Source organism: Erinaceus europaeus, unplaced genomic scaffold (genome assembly GCF_950295315.1).
Source record: "Erinaceus europaeus unplaced genomic scaffold, mEriEur2.1 scaffold_987, whole genome shotgun sequence".
NCBI classification, from domain to species: Eukaryota; Metazoa; Chordata; class Mammalia; order Eulipotyphla; family Erinaceidae; genus Erinaceus; species Erinaceus europaeus.
The window spans coordinates 18,872-39,723 of NW_026647970.1; the positions used below are offsets into that span (position 1 = coordinate 18,872).

Consider the following 20,852-nt stretch of genomic DNA (forward strand, 5'->3'; position numbering starts at 1 on the left):
AATATAGCCTCCTTGGGTCAGGAGGATGGGAAGTGCCCATTTCTGATCTGCGCTGTCTGCACCTGCTTCCTGGAGCTCATCTTGGTCCCTGGCCTGGCTTTCTGCCCCAGCCTGCCAGCCAGAGATACTAGGCCCAGAATGTAGGCAACACAAGTCAGAACTCTCCCCAGGTGAAAACCCTCCAGGGATCCCCATGACCTGGTTCTCAGGCCTGCACTGGCCTGGCTCTCAGTGCTCCGTCCCCATCTGCCAGATCCTCACAGGCTTCTGGTCATCAGGCAGCATGGTGGTGGCTGCCTTGGACAGCCAAGCCCTGGTGTAGAGCCTGTCCTACCCCCTTCCAGAGCCTCTGGCCCAAGACTGACCCCCCCCAGCAGGCATCAGGCACTGGAGCATTGCCTCAGACCTATCCGTGACCTCTGCCATCCCCAAGCCCATACAGGTCTCCTATGCCCTCTGTCCCTGCCAATGGGCAGGGTATTTCCGTGTTGCCAGCTGAGCTCTGTCCAGGCAGACTCTCTGGGGCTGTCCGGTGTAGGCTGTGCTCTGGGCCCTGACTCCAGGGCTGCAGCCAGCTCTGTGCCTTAGCCAGCTAGGGCACCCCCACTTCCCCCCAAAACCCACCTTGGTCCTGCAGAGAAATGGCAATGGACATCAGGAGCCAAACTTAGGCAGCTCCAAATCTGGTAAGAGGCACCCCACAACCAGAGTGACTGCCAAGTCCACAGCAGCATCAAACTCCTCCTGTTCAGGTTGTCTGGAGTGGGGGTGGGGGTACAGCTCTGGCTTCCAGTGCCCTCTCCTGAGACTGTGCAGAGGGGAGAGCCGGCTGTCTGATGCCCCCTGGCTCATAATGGCTTCCCCAAACTGGCCCTCCTAAAAGCCTTATCTCAGGAGCATGTGGGTGACCAGCCTGGGCTGGGTCGCCACTGGGTACAGACACCCCATTCCCAGACTCTTGGGGTACCTGGTGATGGTATGGTGGGTGAGCGAGTACTGTTTCTCTGCCCGGTGTGGCACTTCAAGAGGTTCTCCTCTTTCTCAGCTACTAGAGATGAGGTCCCAAAGTGCTCAGTGCAGCCTCAGAGGGACACACATCCCCCCCCAGCCCAGTCCACTGACCCACCTGCCTAGTCCTTCTTGCTCTGTGGCCATGCTCAAACCTTGGGTGTAAGGACCATCCACGGGCCCACATCTCCCACATCTATATCTCCAGCCAGACTGAGTTCCAGCCTCAAGCTGGTTCCCCATGAACCCTATCTTCCTGCCCTGCCCCACCCACCTGGTGACAGGACCTGTTTTTCACAGGCCGTGTCAGCATTTGTCAGTACCCTGTCTTCACACTAACATACACTAGGAGCTCCCACCCCACCTATACTGCATGCAGCCCAGGGAAGTTGCCTGGCTTGCCCCCTGCCCCTGTGATCCTGGGTTCCTGGGCCAGCACTCTGAGCACCCTGGTGTTGGGGGACTTCCTCCCTGCTCCCTATCCCCCCACCAGCCTGCTTGCTCCCTTGTCCACCCCTAAAAGGCAGGGCCTTGTCTGCCCTCCCCTCACTTTCCAACATGCAGTGGGGACCAGGGGGAACTTGCTCAGACAGGAAGCGCCCATAAATGTGGGGTACAGCCACAAGACTCAATTGTGTGTCCTGTGACCTCCTGGTGAGGACCAGGGGACAGGTCTGGCTGTTCATTGCTCCCCAGAGGCCTGTTGGGTGAATGGGCTGCTCTGAGGGCTCTTTGGACATCACCTACACATTTCCTAGGTTGCTCAAAAAAGTCCTTTAAGGCATGAGCACACACTCATCAAGGGACTTCTGTGATAGGGTTTGACTTTCTGGAAGGGTGGGGACCCAGGACCGGAAATATAAAACAAACAAACAAACAAACAAAAAACCGGGAGACAGCCTAGAAAGAGGAGGAAAGGGGAGGGGGGCTCAGAGTGGGAGCCTTCTATGGCAGGCCTCAGGGAGCTGTGGCCTGTGGCTTTTATGTGGAGCCCTGCCTGTGCCTTCTTAAGTGTCTAAGTCTTAAGTGTCACTGTGCTCCTTAAGAGCTTTGGGTCTTTTTTCTGATTCTTGGGAGGGAAATTACCAGATCAAATTTTCAATGTGGTAGCAACCCCAAGTTGTCCTTCGAACAGGTCAGTGGTTTGACTTCATGTGACTTCTGAAAGTCTGTAGAGGAGGCTATCTGGCCTAGAGGCTTCCAGCACAGGAAGTAGCAGGGCTCATTGTGGCCTGGTCATAGAGGCTGAAGGATTTGACCTGGGCCCCCTTGTGAGGCCAGGCTCACAATTTGCATTTGATATGATATTATACATATAAAAACCTAAAGGACCCAGCATAAAGCTGCTAGAAATTATCAGGCAATATAGTAAGGTGTCAGGCTACAAAATGAACATACAAAAAGTCAGTAGCATTCCTTTACACAAACACTAAGAAAATAATATTCAAAAATTAGTTCCATTCATTATAGCAGCAAAATCAATAAAATGTCTAGGAATAAACGTAACAAAAGAAGAGAAGTGATTTTTTTTTTTTATTGTCACTAGGGTTACCACTGGGGCTCGGTAGTAGCACTATGAATCCACTGCTTCCAATGGCCTTTTTTTTTTCTTTTTCTTTTTTCTCTTTTGTCTCCTTTCTATTTTATTTGATAGGACAAAGAGAAATTGAGAGAGGAGGGTGAGACAGAGAGACACCTGCAGACCTGTTTCACTGCTCATGAAGTAGGGACAGATGGAGAACAGGAGCTTGAACCCTGGTCCCTGAACATGGTAATATGTGTGCTCAATTGGATGTGCCACCACTTGAACCCCTAGATTTGTCTATTAATTTTATTTTCTGAAAGAGACAGAGGGGGAGAAGAGCATAGCCCCCATCATATGTGGTCACATGGCCCCTCCTGGCTGGACACATCAGCTTCATTGCTTGTTTAAAGATGTCTTTATGTATTAATGACAGAGTGAAAATAAAAGCATCAGTCTGGCACATGTGGTAGCCAGGATCAAACTCAGGACCTCATGCCTTCCAGTCTTTTGTTCTACCTGCTGAGCCAGCACCTGGGTCACCCACCTCCTAGTTTCTCCTCGAGCTGGTGGTGTGTTCTGCCCCCAAGAAGGCTTGTGTGTTCTCCATTCAGTCCCTCAGCAGAACTTCCTGGTGGTGGAACTACCAGAATCTGCCATTGTAGGCAGCAATGCCAACCACCTGTCCCCTTCCAGGAAGGCTCTTCCAGCCATGCCCCACCCCCTCTTCTTCTCCTCTGCCTAGATCTGAGGGAGGGACAAAGAAACACCACTTTGGCCCACTGCTGCTGCTCCTTGCCCTCCCACACACACATGCCTGGTCAGCCCTTGCCATGTTTCAACTACTTTAAACCAGCAGTTTGGAAGGAAGGCTCAGGGATGGGTCAGACGTGTCCCCTGCTGTGTGTGCAGCTCAGGTTTGAGACCCAGCATCATATGGCAGCACTGAGACCCTGGGTAAAACTCTGTGCTGTGATGTCTCTCACCTTCTCTCTGTGTGTATATCTCTCTGAATGAAAAAGTCAGCCCTGGAAGTGGTGAAACAGCACATGCGCAAGACTCCAGCTCTGTAAGATAAACAGTAAACAAACAAACAAACACATAAATAAATAAGAGCAAGAAGAAAATAAATTATGGTGGGCAGGGTGATAGCATAATGGTTATGCAAATAGATTTCATCAGAGGAAACAGAGGTCCTAACTTCAATCTCCTGAAGTGCTCTGGTAAAACATAACTAAGTAAATAATAAAATGATAAATCATCTAGGGGTCTGGGTGGTGGCACACACCGTATCACCATGCACAAGGATCCAGGTTGAGCTCAGCTCCCCAGTTGTAGGGGGAGCGTTTTACGAGTCTGCAAGTCTGCAGGTGCCTATCTTTTCCCCTCCCTCTCTATCTCCCACTCCCCTCTCGATTTCTCTCTGTCCTGTCAAATAAAAAATAATAAAATAGAAAGGGGGGGAAAGGCTGCCAGGAGCTGAGGATTCGTAGTGCAAAAACAGGAAGAAAAGAAATGATAGAGCATATGGGCCTAGGGTAAAAAGAAGCCCCAGGCCCAGGTGGGAAGCTTCCCAGGACAGACCCACAAAGAGGCCCCACCCAGATGCCCCTCCCCCACACAGGCTGAGCACATCTTGGCAGAGTTCCAGCTGCAGGAGGAGGACCTGAAGAAGGTGATGAGAAGGATGCAGAAGGAGATGGACCGAGGCCTGCGGCTGGAGACACATGAGGAGGCCAGTGTGAAGATGCTGCCCACCTACGTGCGCTCCACCCCAGAGGGCTCAGGTATGGGGGCAGGCAGGGCAGACCTCCACAGGGAAATTCCCCTCAAGCCCTTCCCAGTGGCCCAGTCTGCCTCTGAGATAGGCTTCTATGGGTAAACACTCAGGGTCCCCTTGCACTGGACCCCAATCCCCAGCTGCTCTCACCCTGGGATCTGTTGGCCCAGCCTTGGGGTCCAGCCCCAGGAAAGCTAGCCTCTTCCTCTCTCCTGGGGCATGGCCAGTCTGGGCCATTGAATGCCATCCTCAGCTGGGCTCTGGACCTGGGGTGACTTCAGTCCAGGGCAGAGAGTCCCCACTGACTCCTCAGTCCACCTTTGGGCCTGCTACAATTTACTCTGCCCTCCCCTTGCCCAGCCACCCCTTGCCAGTGTCAGCCACCCCTTGCCCAGCCCACTTGCCTGCCCCTCCTCCCCTGCTCAGCCTTGAGGGTGCCTGCCAGGCTGACAGGCTTCTCCTGTGGCTGCAGAAGTTGGGGACTTCCTCTCCCTGGACCTCGGTGGCACCAACTTCAGGGTGATGCTGGTGAAAGTGGGCGAGGGGGAGGCAGGGCAGTGGAGCGTGAAGACCAAGCACCAGATGTACTCTATCCCCGAGGATGCCATGACGGGCACGGCTGAGATGGTGAGCGAGTGGCTGGCAGGGTGGGGGTGGGAGTGCTGAGGACTTGGGGGTTCAGACTGCCCAAAGTCTCAGAATGTTGCTGCCCTGGTGGAGGAGACACTGTGGGCAGGGAGGTTACCCAACAGCAGAGGCCTAGGAGGCAGCTGAGGGGGCCCAGGTACACAACTTCTGGGCATGGTCCCTACAGGTCACACTGCCGTCACCACACCACTGTCCAGTTTCCGAGAAGGATCTGGACATGGCCGGGCAGCCATGCATCTACCCTCCCTGCCTGTCACTCCCTCATCTCCCCCAATACACACATGGGGACAACTGTGAGCCCAATGGCTGTCCAGCAGCCAGGCCCCCTGCCTGCACAAGCACTCAGGAGCAGCTACAGGCGTAGAACCAATCCTGGGTGGAGGTGGGCAGAGCCCTAGCCTCAGCCACATACAGGCAGCAAGCCAGTTCCCCAAGGGATGGGGTGACTGGGCAGGGGCCCCTCCAGCAGGGCCCCCTCACACCCCTGTGAGCCAGGAGTGGGCATAAGTCAAGTCATCAGGGAGAGTGGGGCACCCCTATGGGTCCCAGCCCCCAGCTGGGACATTGATCTATTGGCAAGACACTGAGCTGTGCCTTGCTTAGACCATGAAGGCAGAGCAGGGACTGAGCTCAGCAAGGACAGCGCAGGATGAGGGCAATATAGACAGAAAGTAACTCAGTGCCAGGCAGTGATGTGCCTAGTTGGGCACAAACATTATAGTGCACAAGGACCCAGGTGGAGGGGGGTAGCTTAATGAGCAATGAAGTAGTGCTGTACATGTCTCTCTGCCTCTCTGCCTCTCCCCTTCCATATCTCAGTTTCTCTCTGGTCAAATAAAAGAAAGAGGAGCTGGGTAGTGGTGTATCTGGTTAAGCACACACATTACGATGTGCAAACAAGCACTCGGGATCAATTCCCTGACCCTACTTCATGAAAGATAAAGCAGTGCTAAGGGTGTCTTTCTCCTTCTCTTGGTTAGTACACTCAATTTCTCTCTGTTTTTATTCAATAGATAAAAAATATATAAAAATTTTAAAATAAAGAGGAGTCCAGCAGAGATGGCATACCTGATTAAGTGTACACATTACCATGCTCAAGGATCTGGGTTTGAGCCCTAACTCCCCACCTGTAGGGGGAAACCTTCACAAGCAGTGAAGCAGTGTTACAAGTGTCCCTTTCCTTATCTATCTATCTATCTACCTATCTATCTATCTATATCTATCTATCTATATATCTATCTATCTATCTATCTATCTATCTATGTGTCCCTCTCAATTTCTCTCTATCCTATAGTAAAATAAAAAGGGGAAAAAAACTAGAAAGGAAAAAGAATAGCCACTAGGTATGGTGGAGGATTCAAAGGGCCAGCATGCAGGGCCAGTAGTATTTTTGGTAAAAGAAAGAAAGAAAGAGAAGAGAAGAGGGATAGGGGAAGAGAAAGAAAGAATGAAAGGAAGGAAGGAAGGAAAGAAGGAAACATATTGAGTCCAGGAATGTGCCTCTCAGAGAACCCCAGGTCAGCCTGTGGACCCTGTGGACCCCGTGGACTCTGCTGGCAGGGCCAGGCAGATCCTGGGGACCAGTCCCATCCTCTTTTCAGTCTGTCCCAGGGGCTGCCACTGGCAGGCAGGTTCTGGGTCCGAATCTGGACAGGCCTGGTGCTCAGCTATTAGCTCAGAGCAGGCTTGGCTGCTCAGCTTGGACAGAGAGGAGCCCCAGGTGGGGTACTGTGGAGTGGTGGCCTGCAGGGCCTGCCTAATCACACAGTGGCCTCCTTTCTGCACACCCCAGCTTTTTGACTACATCTCTGAGTGCATCTCTGACTTCCTGGACAAGCATCAGATGAAGCACAAGAAGCTGCCCCTGGGCTTCACCTTCTCCTTTCCTGTGAGACACGAAGACATCGACAAGGTGGTTTAGGGGCCACAGGGGAGGGGAAAGGGTACCTAGAGAAAGTCCCCCAGCAACCAGGCACCTGGGGACCAGGCAGACCCTGGGGACCAGCCCCATCCTCTTTTCAGTCTGTCCCAGGGGCTGCCACTGGCAGGCGGGTTCTGGGTCTGAATCTGGACAGGCCTACTGCTCAGCTATTAGTTCAGGGCAGGCTTGGCTGCCCAGCTTGGGCAGAGAGGAGCCCCAGACAGGGTACCTGTGGAGTTGTGGCTGGGGAGGGCAGGTGGAGAGGTGTGTTGGGGAGAGCAGGGGCAGGGCTGAGGAGCTCAGGATGAACCTGCTAGGGTTTAGACACAGGGAGCAGGAGAGACATGGGGGGTGCTGGTGACTGGGGGGGGGGCTTCAGGGCTTAGGATGAACCTGCTGGGGCTCAGATGTGGGGAGCAGGGAGAAGCCGTGTGCCACCTTCAGATGTCCCATGTGAAAAGGGTTTCAGCATGGCCTCGTCACCTGCATTCTGCCAGGCTTCCCACTCCTGGTGGAAGGTGGCAGTATTGAGGCTCAAACTCAGGACTCTGCCGTGCCTGGGTACCCTACACTGAGCACACATCGCAGGCCGGTGTCTTAGCCCCTCTCAGCTACCATTCTGTGGACACACACCTATGTACTCACACATGCTTGTAAGTGGCATGTGTAGTTACACACATCAGTTATATGCACAGCTCAGCTTCACATGCATATCATACTCAAACTATGAGCATGCCTTCACTTGTGTCAGCTACACAGATATGAGGATTATGTACCCAGGGCCATTAAGATAGCTCACCTAGAGAGGGTACCTGCTTTGCCATGGGCACCAGGTTCCAACCCAGTCCTCACCATAGTGGTCTCTCGGTCTCTCTCTCTCTCATCTTTTTCTATCTTTTTTAAAAAATTTTTTCAAAGCATTTATTTATTCTCTTTTGTTGCCCTTGTTTTTATTATTGTAGTTATTATTGTTGCTATTGATGTCATTGTTGTTGGATAGGACAGAGAGAAATGGAGAGAGGAGGGGAAGACAGAGAGGGGGAGAGAAAGATAGACACCTGCAGACCTGCTTCACCGCTTGTGAAGTGACTCCCCTGCAGATGGGGAGCCAGGGACTCGAACCAGGATCCTTCCACCGGTCCTTGCATTTTGTGCCATGTGTGCTTAACCCGCTGTGCTACTGCCTGACTTCCATCTTTTTCTATCTTAAAATGTCATCCCAGAGTGGTGAAGCCCTAGGAATGACCCAAACACTTGACCTGAACATCCATGTCGAGTTTACATAAGCACATGTCACTTAAATGGGACCCAGAGAATGCAGACCTTGCATATGCACGATGCCGCTGAGCTGCCCCAACCCAATTATATATATACTCTTTTTAAAAAAGAATTTTATTTTTGTTTTATTTATTTATGCCTCCAGGGTTATCACTGGGGCTTGGTGCCTGCCTGCCTGCACTATGAATCCACTATTGGAGTCCATTTTATTGTCATTGTTGTTATTTTTGTTGTTGCTGTTATTGTTGGATAGGATAGAGAGAAATGGAGAGAGGACGGGAAGACAGAGAGGGGGAGAGAAAGATAGACATCTGCAGACCTGCTTCACCGCCTGTGAAGCAACCTCCCTGCAGGTGGGAAGCCGGGGACTCAAACCGGGATCCTTATGCTGGTCCTTGCATTTTGTGCTGTGTGCACTAAACCTGCTACATTACCACTGGCCCCCTTTTGTGTGTATTTTGAGAGAGAGAGAGAGAGAGAGAGAGAGAGAGAGAACAAAGCATTAAAGCATTATTCTTCTTCCATGGAGTCCCATCAGTTTTGGTCCTTGGTGATGTCCATGGTGATCCCATGTGGTGGCGCTGGACATCAAACCCAAAGTCTGATGCATGGAAGGCATGTGTTCCACAGCTGAGCTACCTCCCAGGCCCAGAAATGCTGTTTATACATGACTATATACATGTGTACATGTCAATCTTTCATACATAACACATGGTCAGAGAGGAGGCCAGCTCATGGACCATGGTAGAATCAGCACCAGGAGCCACCAATCACATTGCCAGCCTGGTCCCCCCCACAGGGACAGAGACCCATCATGCTAGGGGCCACTCTCCTCTGAACCCCACCTTTATTCTGAAACAGAATCACTGAGGTGGGCAACAATACAGACATTCGGGGTGGTCACAAGCACACTTGAAGGGTGTCTGGCTGCCCTGAGCCTCGGTTTCCTCAGCTGTGGGGTGCACCTCCCTGTGGCCAAGGTAGCCTCCTAGTCCTGCACCCAGCACTTATCTGAGACCACAAAGACCCTCCTCCTCCCTCAGGGCATCCTCCTCAACTGGACAAAGGGCTTCAAGGCCTCCGGAGCAGAGGGGAACAACATCGTGGGCCTTCTGAAAGATGCCATCAAGCGGAGAGGGGTTAGTGTCTCCTTCCCTGCCTCCACAGTGCCCAGGGCCCCTGGCCTGCATTCAGGGAAGCTTTGGGGCATCCTCTGCCCTCAGGGAGGAATCTTGAGCTCCCCAGTTGTGGCCAGCCTATCACCAACCTCCGTGCTTCCCGGCAGGACTTTGAGATGGATGTGGTGGCGATGGTGAACGACACTGTAGCCACCATGATCTCCTGCTACTATGAAGATCGCCGCTGTGAAGTTGGCATGATTGTAGGTAAGGATGTGAGGCTGGCCCTTCCCAGGGGCCTCAGTCATCAGTGAGTGGGTGATGGCAGGAGCTGGGCTCATGTGCTAGGGACAGCAAACGGGGAGAACCTCAAAAGTGCTGGAGCCTGGAAGCCCCAGCGAGCAGCAGGCATGTGCCAGGAGCACCTGCTGTTGACCAGCAGTGGGCATTTCAACACTGCTGCCCCGCATCATATGGCACACCAGCTGCCTGTCCACCTTCCTATCAGGATTTAATTCAAACACCGTATCTGTTAAATTGACCAGAACGGATGGGTCTGCCCAAGCAGAAAGATTAGCAAAAGTAGTGTCACGGATCCCTGATGGCTCTTCCATGTTTCAAGGCAGCTGGCTTGCTGGCCAAAGTGAGGACAGTGCTGGCACCCATCACACCAATCACAGCCATCAGATCAGCTCTCGGGGAGGGGGGTCTTCTGCACCCTCTTGGCCCCATTGCTCAGAAAGTCAGTCTTAGTACAGTGTGCTTTATTTTAAAAAATATTTTATTTTATCATAATGAGAGAGATACACAGAGTGAAAGACATCAGAACCCTGCTCATCTCTGGATAATGGTGGTGTTGGGGATTGAACCTGGGGCCTCAGAGCCTCAGACATGAAGGTCTTTTGCAGAACCATTATGCTGTGTTCCCAGCCCAGCAGTGTACCATCATAGCCTTTCCAGGCCATCTCCGGGCTGTCATAGTGTACACATACTATATTATAGCTATAATAGTGGGTGAGTGGAAGTCATGACTCATTCTTGCATAGAAAAAAAAAGTCATGGGGGAGTTGGGCGGTAGCACAGCGGGTTAAGCGCAGGTGGCGCAAAGTGCAAAAGCCAGCCTAAGGATCCCGGCTCAAGCCCCCGGCTCCCCACCTGCAGGGGAGTCGCTTCACAAGCAGTGAAACAGGTCTGCAGGTGTCTATCTTTCTCTCCCCCTCTCTGTCTTCCCCTCCTCTCTCCATTTCTCTCTGTCTTATCCAACAACAACGACATCATTCATAACTACAACAATAAAACAACAAGAGCAATAAAAGGGAATAAATAATAAATAAATATTTTTAAAAAATTAAAAAGTCATGGGGCTGGGTGGTGGTGCACCTGGTTGAGTGCACATGTTACAGTGCACAAGGACCCAGGTTTGAGCCCCAGGTCCTGCCCAACCTGCAAGGGGAAAGCTTGCTAGTGGTGAAGCAGTGTTGCAGATGTCTTTCTGTCTCTGTCACTCTCTGTCACCCCCTTCTATCTTTACTTAGGCTGTCTCTATCCAATAAATAAGTAAAGATAATTTAAAAATTAAAAAAGTCATGACTTTCCCAACAACCCAATATATCACTTTTTTTTTGTTGTTTGTTTTTTACCAGAGTACTGATAAGCTCTGCCTATGACTTCAGAGCTTCAGGCATGAGAGTCTGTCTGCGTAACCATTATGCTATCTACCCCTGCCCCATGGCTGAAAATGCTATGGAATGTCAGGGGTGTGGCTTTCTCAGTGCCCACCACCAAAGTCCTAGTGTCCTCTCACTATCAAAAAGATCCTTCAAGGGGCCAGCAAGCTAGCACACATGGATAATCTGTCTGCTTTGCCATGCATGCAACCCAAGTCTGAGCCACCCCTCCAAAGCTTTGGTGTTGTGGTCTCTTTCCTTCTCCCCCATCTCTGTTTCTCTGCATGTCTCTGAAAGAGTCTCCCTGGAGCAGTCAGGCTCCAGCCCTGACCTACTCCTTCCCCTGGCCCTCTGGTAACAGGATTGTTTTCACCAAGTCTGAGAATCTTGTGTTTAGCTGTTTACATTCTGCAAGTCCCTGAAACAACCCCACAACTGTCTCCCACTTCCTAAGGAGCTATGTGCTTGTGCTCACTCATGAATCCACTTCCATACACTCATCTCTCTTCTTGTTTCTTGCATCTTCTCCCATTGTCCCACTGAAGCAGCCAGTTGGTATATATATGGCTCTCTGAAATGACTTGTCCTGCATTCTGCACCTGCTTGCGTCTGGTCTCAGCCCCCTGGAGTAGAGAAAGGATGGCCGGCAAACTCATCCGTTAAGCAGTCCTGCCTGGTTTCTCTGCTGAAAGCATGTGCACAATAGTTACCAAGATGTAAAAATGAAGACTGGTCAGATCAAAGTCTGAATTCCTGTCTTTCTGCACAAGGAAACTAGAAGGCCAGATGTCACTGGGCCCCCATCTTTGAGGTGGTATCCCTGATGGCTTTGAGGTGACAGCCACACTCTGCAGTCCTGCTATCACCACTGTGAAATCCTTAATCATTTATGAACCAGGGGCCCTGTCTTTTCACTCTGCATGAACCCCTACAAATGATAGGCTTCACAACCAGCCTCGCCTGTAATGACTGTCTAGACCATAGGCCCTGCACGGTGCTCTACTCATTTCAGAGTGACTCCCCCCACCCCAACACAGCCTGGGGCAGAGAAGCTCAACATATGCATGGAAAGCACAAAAGCAGCATGACACATTCCACGTGCCCCTGTAACTACCAAAGCACATTGGTGTGTTGAAAGGGCTCTGCCCAGGCAATGGGAGAACAGGGTCACCAACCCTCTTAGGGAAGAGGAACTGTCTAGAAAAGTGAGTCCCTCTCCACAAATTTCCCATGGCACACACAGGTCTTCTGGGACTTGAGTAAGACCTCTTTCCAGTGCCCAAGACAATATGGGGGGGGGGGGGGCTGGACAGTGGCACACTCAGTTGAGCATACGTGTTACCATGCATGAGGATGCAGGTTCAAAGCCCAGGCCATCTGCACAAGTGAAGAAGTAAGGCTGCAGGTGTTTCTCTGTCTCTCTCCCTCTCCATCTCTCCTTCCCTTCTCAATTTCACTCTGTCCTATCCAGTGTAAGAAAAATAAAGCATTGGGCTGGAGAGACAGCTTAATGGTCTGCAAAAAGACTCACATGCCTGAGGCTTTGAGGTCCCAGGTTCATTTCCCAGCACCACAAGCCAGAGCCAAGCAGTGCTCTGGTCTTTCTTTTTATTTGTCCTTCATTAAAATAATGTAAATAAAATATTAATATTAAAAATAATTTGCTAAAAATAAAAGGAAAGAATTAAGGGAAAGAAAAAAACCCAATCCAGGGACCCTTCACAGAGCATGGGTGGCAGGCCCCAGGAAGCAGAGGAGTCAGGGCCACAGAGCCTCCAGGCAGGCAGGACAATGGTAAGGGGCGACCCCCTAATGCAGCCTCCCGGCAGGAACGGGCTGCAATGCCTGCTACATGGAAGAGATGCAGAACGTGGAGCTGGTGGAGGGGGACGAGGGCCGCATGTGCGTCAACACCGAGTGGGGCGCCTTCGGGGACTCCGGCGAACTGGACGAGTTCCTGCTGGAGTACGACCGTGTGGTGGATGAAAACTCCCTGAACCCCGGCCAGCAGCTGTAAGCCCGCCCCTTCCCGCGGGGCTGCCCTGGTGGGCAGACTGGAGCTCGGCCACGTGGATAATGGGCTTGTTTTTAAACAGCTCTGGAGAAAAGCAAACGGACAATCCCTTAGTAAGCACAGTCTCTCCCTGCTGCTGTTCACAGGCCGCACACCCCTCTGTGAACTAGGCACAAGGAGAGAGGGAAGGCTGGGGGCACAGCCATGGGGTCTGCCTCGTTGCAGGAGCTGACAGGGGCGCTGAGAGACCCCAATACTGTTACCTGGGCCTAGACCAGAGTTGCCTGAGCCCAAAGGCATGTGTGGGATGCTGAGGGCTGGCAGGATGCAGTTTTACTCGTTTCAGTTTTTATTTATGTTTTTATTTTCCTTCTATTTGAATATGTATTTATTTCTGATAGACAGAGAAATTGGGCGGGGGGGGGGGGGGCAGCGGTGACACATCCAGCTAAGCGCAAATAGTATTAAGTACAAGGATCCACAGGATACGGTTCTAGCTCGCGGCTCCCCATCTGCAAGGGGAACATTTCACAAGTGGTGAAGTAGGTCTGCAAGTGTCTTATCATTCTCTCTCCCTCTCTATCTCCCCCTTGCCTCTCAATTTCTCTCTGTCCTATCCAATAAAATGGGGGGGGGATGGCCACCAGGAGCAGTGGATTTATATTTATAGTGCAGGCACCAAGCCCCAACAATTGGAGGCAGAGAGAGAGAAATTGAAAGGGGAGGGGGAGATAGAGAGGGAGAGAGAGAGAGAGAGAGGGAGAAAGCACTTGTGAAGCTTCCACCCAGAAAGTGGGGACTAGGTGCTTCAACCTAGATCCTTGCACAGGTAACATACTTGCTCAGCCAGGTGTGCTACCACCCAGCCCAGCCCCTCTCTTCTTTGATTTAATAAGATATAGAGGAATGAAAGGGGAGTGGCAAATAGGGAGGGAGAGAGAACGACAGACACCTGCTATACTGCTACACCACTCATGAACTCCGGCAGGTGGGAACCAGGGAGTTGAACCTGGCTCCTTGGCATGGTAACATGTTCACTAAACTGGGTGTGCCACTTCCTGGCCCCAGGACTCAGCTTTATGTTTTATTACTTTTTCATTTTAATTAAAAATTATTTTTTGCCATCAGGATATTGCTGGGGTTTATTGCCTGTACTATTGCACCATTCCCAGGGGACTTTTTTCCTCCTTCTTTCTTAACTGGTAGAGACAGAGAGGAAGAGAGAGTGGTCTGGGAGGTGGTTTAGTGGATAAAGCATTGGACTCTCAAGCATGAAGTCTTGAGTTCAATCCCTGGCAGCACATGTACCAGAGTGATGTCTGGTTCTTTCTCTCTCTCCTCCTCCTATCTTTCTCATTAATAAATAAATGAATAAAATCTTTAAAAAGACAGAGAAAGAGATGAAGAGAGAGACATCTATAGCCCTGCTCCATTACTAGTAAAGCTGCCCCCCAGTAGGTTTGGGAACTGAGTTTGAACCCAGGTCCTTGTGCATGGTAATATGTGTATTCTGGGCTTGTTTGAATCCCAGCCCCTCCAGTCAGGTGCCTCCTAATTCTTTGGGGTCCAGCCCTGGGCAGAGACATCCCAGAGGGCATGTTCTGACCCTCAGCTTTCCCTCTACATGGGCAAGGGAGGCACATGCCACTACAGGCCTCAGTTCCCTCAGCCCCTGTTGAGAAGTGACTCAGCAGCCACAGTGCTCTGTGTGGCCTCCCTGTCAGAGACCCCATGCCTGGTGGGGACCCTTGGGTGGCTGAGTGGGGTGAACCACCGCCTCTCTGTAGGTTCGAGAAGCTCATTGGTGGCAAGTACATGGGTGAGCTAGTGCGGTTGGTGCTCCTCAAGCTGGTGGACGAGAACCTGCTCTTCCACGGGGAGGCCTCAGAGCAGCTGCGCACACGTGGGGCCTTCGAGACCCGCTTCGTGTCACAGGTGGAGAGGTGTGTGGGGAGCAGGTGTAGAGGTGTGTGGGGCAGGTGGTGTTATGTGGGGTGTAAATGGGGTTGTGTGGGGGCAGGTGGAGAGGTGTGGGGGGGCAGGTGGAGAGCTGTGTGGGGGCAGGTGTAGAGGTGGGGGGGCAGATGGAGAGGTGTGGGGAGACAGGTGGAGAGGTGTGGGGGGCAGGTGGTGTTATGTGGGGTGTAAATGGAGGGGTGTGTGGGGGCAGGTGGAGAGGTGTGTTGGGGGCAGGTGGAGAGTTGTGGTTCGGCAGTTGGAGAGGTGTGGGGGGGCAGGTGGAGTGGTGTGGGGGTGCAAGTGGAGAGGTGGGGGCCAGGTGGAGAGGTGAGGGGGCAGGTGGAGAGGTCTGTGGGGGGAGCAACGGTGGGGCTGAGGAGCTCAGGATGACCCTGCAGGGGTTCAGAGGCAGGGAGCAGGAGGAAAGGGCTATGGGGGGGCTACAGGTGGCTGGGGTTCAGGTCTCGGGATGGACCTACTGGGGCTCAGATGTGGGGAGCAGTGGGAACGGACATTGGGGGGCGGGAGCCAGGAGTAGGGGGCAGTGTTCAGATGTACCTGCGGGGGCTCAGACATGGGGCCACAGGGAAGTGGCTATGGGGCTATGGGGCAAGGACTGGATGAACTCGCGGGGGGGGGGGGGCAGTGAGCAATGTGGGGGGGCGGGGTCTGGGCAAAGAGGCAAAGGTTATGGGCGGCAGGTAGCATGCATGGAGGCTCCGGGTGACCCCAGTCCCCTGGAATAAGGGGGGCGGGATTGGTGTTGTGGGGAGACGTCAGGGGCCAGTGCCTCCTGATGGACTTGGGGGGTTGGAGTCTGTGGTCCACCCCTCCCCTCCCTGCCCCCCTCCCAGCCTGCCTCTCTTCATGCACAGACAGCCCATCCTGTTTTCCCGCCCTGCAGCGACTCAGGAGACCGCAAACAGATCTACAACATCCTGAGCACGCTGGGGCTGCGGCCCTCGGCCACCGACTGCGACATCGTGCGGCGCGCCTGCGAGAGCGTGTCCACGCGGGCGGCGCGCATGTGTGCCGCGGGGCTGGCGGGTGTCATCAACCGTATGCGCGAGAGCCGAAGCGAAGATGTGATGCGCATCACGGTGGGCGTGGATGGTTCGGTCTACAAGCTGCACCCCAGGTGAGTGCCGCCAGGGGGCTGCCGCGTGCAGGACGCAGCCTCACTGCAGAGGCTGGGGGCCTCCAGAGGCACTCTGCGCTCAAATGGGGCTGCAGCCTAGCGCGTGCGGGATTAACTACTCCTGGGCAGCAGAGAGAGAGAAAAAGAGGGAGAGACACTCCTGGTGGCATGGCGCTGTCACCCGGTGCCAGATCTTTATTCTGGGCTGTAGGCCTGGCAAGGCATGAGCCCTACCCACTGCATTGTCTCTCCAGACCCCAGATGGGGTGCTCACAGGTCCAGGGAATTTTTTTTTCCACTAGGGTTGTCACTGGACTCAGTGCCAGCAATACAAATCCACTCCCTGCTGTCACTTTTTTCTTTCTATTTTATTTCATAGGAGAGAGAGAAATTGAGAGAGAAGGGGCAGATAGAGAGGGAGAAAGAGAGACACCAGCAGACTTGCTTCACTGCTCATGAAGTGTCGCCCCTGCAGGTGGGGCTGAAACCTGGATCCTCGCACATGGTAATATGTGCATTTAATTGGGTGTGCCACTGCCCACTCCCCCAGAGATGTATTTTTATTATTATTATTATTATTATTATTATTGATTAATTATTCGTGTCTCACATAGCCCAGGCACTGGGGATAGGGCATGATGGGCTTCCCCTTCTGGCTGCATCGAAGCTGTGGGGGGGTGGGCAGGGGTAAGGTTGGCAGGGGCCAGTTCCCTGGGGACAGCACGCTTCTCTCCTTCCCAGCTTCAAGGAGCGCTTCCACGCCAGCGTGCGCCTCCTGACGCCCAGTTGCGAGATCACCTTCATCGAGTCGGAGGAGGGCAGCGGCCGGGGGGCAGCCCTGGTCTCTGCCGTGGCCTGGAAGAAGGCTTGCATGCTGGGCCAGTGAGGATAGCGGCCATGTAAGCACTGGACATGGGGCTCTGCGCACAGTGCCCCCAGCTTCCCGGCCAACACACCTCTTCTTGTCAGGACCCTGGACGCCTCCTGCTGCATGCCAGCCTGGAAGAGGGGAAAGCGCGCCCCCTGGGGTGTACAGGAGACCCCAGCATGCCTCTTCTCTCAGAGCAGATGGGGGCCCAGATCTGGGCCCCTGGCGAGGTTGGGGGCTGAGATGAGCTGGAGTGGAGCTGCCCAAGTTCCCCATTTCTCGCTGGAATAGCCAGTTTAGAATGAAGCTGCGCACCCAGGACTCTGGGATGGGGGTGTCTACACTGCCTGCCCCTTGGGGTTTAGCCACCTCTGGGCCCTGGCTCTGGGTTCAGAATATCTCCTGGACCTGTTATGATTTAATTTCCCTGAGAATTCAGACCTTGGGAAGAGGCAGCCCTGCAGGTCTGGTCAAACTGAACCTGGGTCCTGGGGGACCCTGGGACTCCTGATCACTCAGGCAAGGCTGTTTTCTTGTGTGTGGGCCTCAAAGACCCCCAGAAGGGATTTGGGGTATCTTAAAGGGGGCCAGCTCCACCCTAGAGGCTGTGGGGACCCTGAGGCCTGGAGCTGGCAACCTTCCCTCCTCCCATGCTGCCACCATTAAGTGGTTTGGGGTTCTAGGTGAGACTCACAAGAGGTGCAAGAAACAGACCCCACCATTCAAACTGCTGCTCCCAAGGGCCCATGAAGAAGGGTCCTCCTACCACAGCCTGGCAGCTTCTCAGGAATGGCCCTGGAGCTCCTGCCACCCCAAGAGCCTCCAAGGCTTTTACTCTCCTCACCAGCTCTCAGCCCAGCCTGAGACTGTGGTTTTTTAATTAAATGGTTGAAAAACCTCGAGCTTGGCTTGACTCCCACTCTTTGGCCTCTGTGTGTAAGGAACACGGGATTGCGTGCAGACACGAACACTCTCTGGGACTGTGTCTTAGAATTCGCCCCGCTGGGAGGACAGGCTGGGCTGCAGGAACAAGAAGGGCCTGGTGAACAAAGGCGTCTGGGGACAGTCAGAGTTGCTGGGCTTTCTGAGGCCCCTGCCTCCTGCTCACCTGCTCTGAGACTCCAAAGAACCTCAGAGAGATCCTGTGAAGGAGCAGGAGGCCAGACCCTGTCCTGGGAGGGGGGGACAGAGTTGCTTGGTGGCAATGACAAGATGTCACCTTGATTTCTCAGAAAGTCCTCACACAAATGCTCATTTAGAACTAACCAAGAGCCTACACACACCACAGGTTCCAGCAAAGCCTCTGCCACCCTTGGTGCTATGGTATCTTTCCTCACTCTATCTGTCTCTGTCTCTCTATATCTATCTGAAAAGTCAACCTGAAGCAGTGAAGCCCTTGTGATGACAATTAAAAAAAAAAAAAAAGCACTTGGGACAAAAGCTCACTTGTCATGTGCTTGACCCAGGTCTAAGCCCAGCCCCCAAAGCATTGGAGAAAGCTTCTGTACTGTGTGTATATGTACTGCATAAACATGCAGAGTAAAACCTTGGTGATAGCCAAAATAATAATAACTAATAAAATATTTTAGCAATAATAACAAAAATAAGAAAAAATAGACTTAACCAAGTCAAGGGTCTAGTGCCATCCATTCTCACATAAATCCAGCTACAGATAAAGGTATGTTGGGATGACATACTCATTTGTTTCTGTCACCAGGGTTATTGCTGGAGTTCAGTGTCTGCAAGATCACTCCACCATCTCCAATGGCCATTTTTTCCCCACCCCTTTCTTCCTTTTCTTATAAAAACAGACAAAAATCAGGAGGGAGAAAGACACCTGCAGACCTGCTCCACCACCCATGAAGCTCCCCCTGCAGGTGGGAACCTGGGACTTGAACTTGGGTCTCACTTGAACATGATGACATGTGTGCTATACCAGGTGCACCACTGCCCAGCCTATTCTTCCTTTTTTATTTTTAAATTAATTTTTATTTATGTATTCCCCTTTGTTGCCTTTGTTGTTTTATTGTTATAGTTATTATTGTTGTTGCTACTGATGTTATTGTTGTTGGATAGGACAGAGAGAAATGGAGAGAGGAGGGGAAGACAGAGAGGGGGAGAGAGAGACACCTGCAGACCTGCTTCACCGCCTGTGAAGCGACTCCCCTGCAGGTGGGGAACTGGGATCCTTATGCTGGACCTTGTGCTTTGTGCCACCTGAGCTTAACCCGCTGCGCCACTGCCGAACTCCCCTATTCTTAGTTTTAAAAATAAATCATTTTAGATGTATTTATTATTTATTATGGATGAAAGAGAAGGAGAGTTTCACATAAGATAGAGAAAGCTAGGAGCCAGAGCACCTCTTTGGTACATATGGCACCAGAGAACACACCTGGGACCTCAAGCCTCCAAGTCTGATGTTCTCCCAATTGGGATATTTCCTCAGTCAGGGCTCTCACTTCTCAATGAGAGGGAGAGAGAAACCACAAACCAGGAAGGGCTGTGTGAGTCATAGCTGGTCCCCCATCCCCATTTTGTAGTTACAGCCTCTTTGAGATGCTCTCTTATCTTTTGGCATTTCTTCTGTGCAACTGCTTCTGGTGTTTGCTTGTTTGTTTTTCTGCAGCACTGGGGCATTCCCAGGGTCTCATGCACTTGTAATACAGTCAAGCCACCTCCGGACCCAGCTTTGCTTTGAGTCTTGACTTTTCAGAGAAAGTGGGAGGGAGGGAGAAAGGGAGAGACACCAACTGAAGCTGCCTTGGTGTGGGCCCAGGGCAGCCTGGGCTGAGCCTCCTTGGATCTGGCTTCGGCTCTCTGTGTCTGCGTGTCCTGCTCTGCACTCTGTGTGCATGTCTGATCACCTTACTATCTGTGCAACTCAGGTTTGGAGCTCATTTCACTGCTGATGGCTTCCTAGTTTGCCTTTTTGCTACAGTTCAGGATATAGTGTTGGTTTTTTTAAAGTTGATCCTGTAATTGCTACTTATTTAATTATTTGTTTGTTTATTTTACCAGAGCTCTGCTCAGCTCTGGTTTATAGTGACGCAGGGAATTGAGCCTGGGACTTTGGAGCCTAAGTCATGAGAATCTCTCTGAATAACCATTATACCATCCACCCCTGCCCTATTTATTTATTTGATAGAGACTGAAAGGAAAGGGGGAGATAGAGAAGGAGAGAGACACCTGCAGCCCTGCTTCACCACTTAGGAAGTTATGAAGCTTCCCCCCTGGAGGTAGGAAGCAGGGGCTCAAACCCAGATCCCTGCACATGGTAATATGTGCACTTAACTGGGTGTACCACCGCCTGGCCCTAATTTTAAAAAATATATCTGTGTCAGGTTGGTGAATAGATCACTTGGATAGTGTGATACTTTGCCATGTGCACAGCCCAGGTTCAAGCCTGTCTGCCACTACACTGGAGCAAACTTTGGGGATATAGGGTCTCTCTCTCTCTCTCTCCCCTCCCTTCATCTCTGCCTGTATTTAAAATAATAATAATAATGATTATTGATTAATGATATAAAATAAAATTCCATATCAGTTGGTTATGCAGCCTGTGAGTCACATGTCAGGAGAGTAACGGGGATGTTTCCTTCTTTTAGAAAAGAGGTGTTGGGGTAAATGAATGAAGAGCATCTCCCCTCCCCCCCACCTCTCTGCATCCTGTTCCTTCATACCCTGGTAGCTCAAGGGGCACTGTGGCTGCTGCCCTGGCACAGCAGAGGGAATCTGCCCCCCCATTCTCCTGATGAGCCCCACTTTCTTTTCATTTATGAAGGAGAGATCCAGAGAACCAGAGCATCACTCAGGCACATGCAATACCAGGGATCAAACTCAGGAACTCATGCTTGAGAGTCCAGCACTCTATTCACTGTGCTGCCTCCAAGACCATGAGCTCCACTTTCATGGAGCTTGGGGTCCAGGCAGT

The 20,852-nt window shown here is 52.1% G+C and overlaps 1 protein-coding gene across 1 annotated transcript; it reads left to right on the forward strand.

The window, feature by feature from the left end:
* Window positions 1-193: 193 nt before the first annotated feature.
* GCK (glucokinase) lies at window positions 194-17,215 on the forward strand. Its single transcript, XM_007524417.2, has 10 exons — window positions 194-316; window positions 4,155-4,317; window positions 4,783-4,937; window positions 6,751-6,870; window positions 9,201-9,296; window positions 9,443-9,542; window positions 12,772-12,955; window positions 14,744-14,899; window positions 15,820-16,053; window positions 16,795-17,215. Exons 1-10 carry the CDS (start codon window positions 194-196, stop codon window positions 16,937-16,939), a joined length of 1,476 nt encoding a protein of 491 aa, XP_007524479.2. The 3' UTR covers window positions 16,940-17,215.
* Window positions 17,216-20,852: the final 3,637 nt, after the last annotated feature.

Coding starts and splice junctions, on each gene's coding strand:
- GCK (XM_007524417.2), top strand. CDS start 194: ATGACCTGGTTCTCAGGCCTGCACTGGCCTGGCTCTCAGTGCTCCGTC. Junction 14,900..15,819: donor TTCGTGTCACAGGTGGAGAG/GTGTGTGGGGAG, acceptor CCCGCCCTGCAG/CGACTCAGGAGACCGCAAAC. Junction 16,054..16,794: donor GTCTACAAGCTGCACCCCAG/GTGAGTGCCGCC, acceptor TCTCCTTCCCAG/CTTCAAGGAGCGCTTCCACG.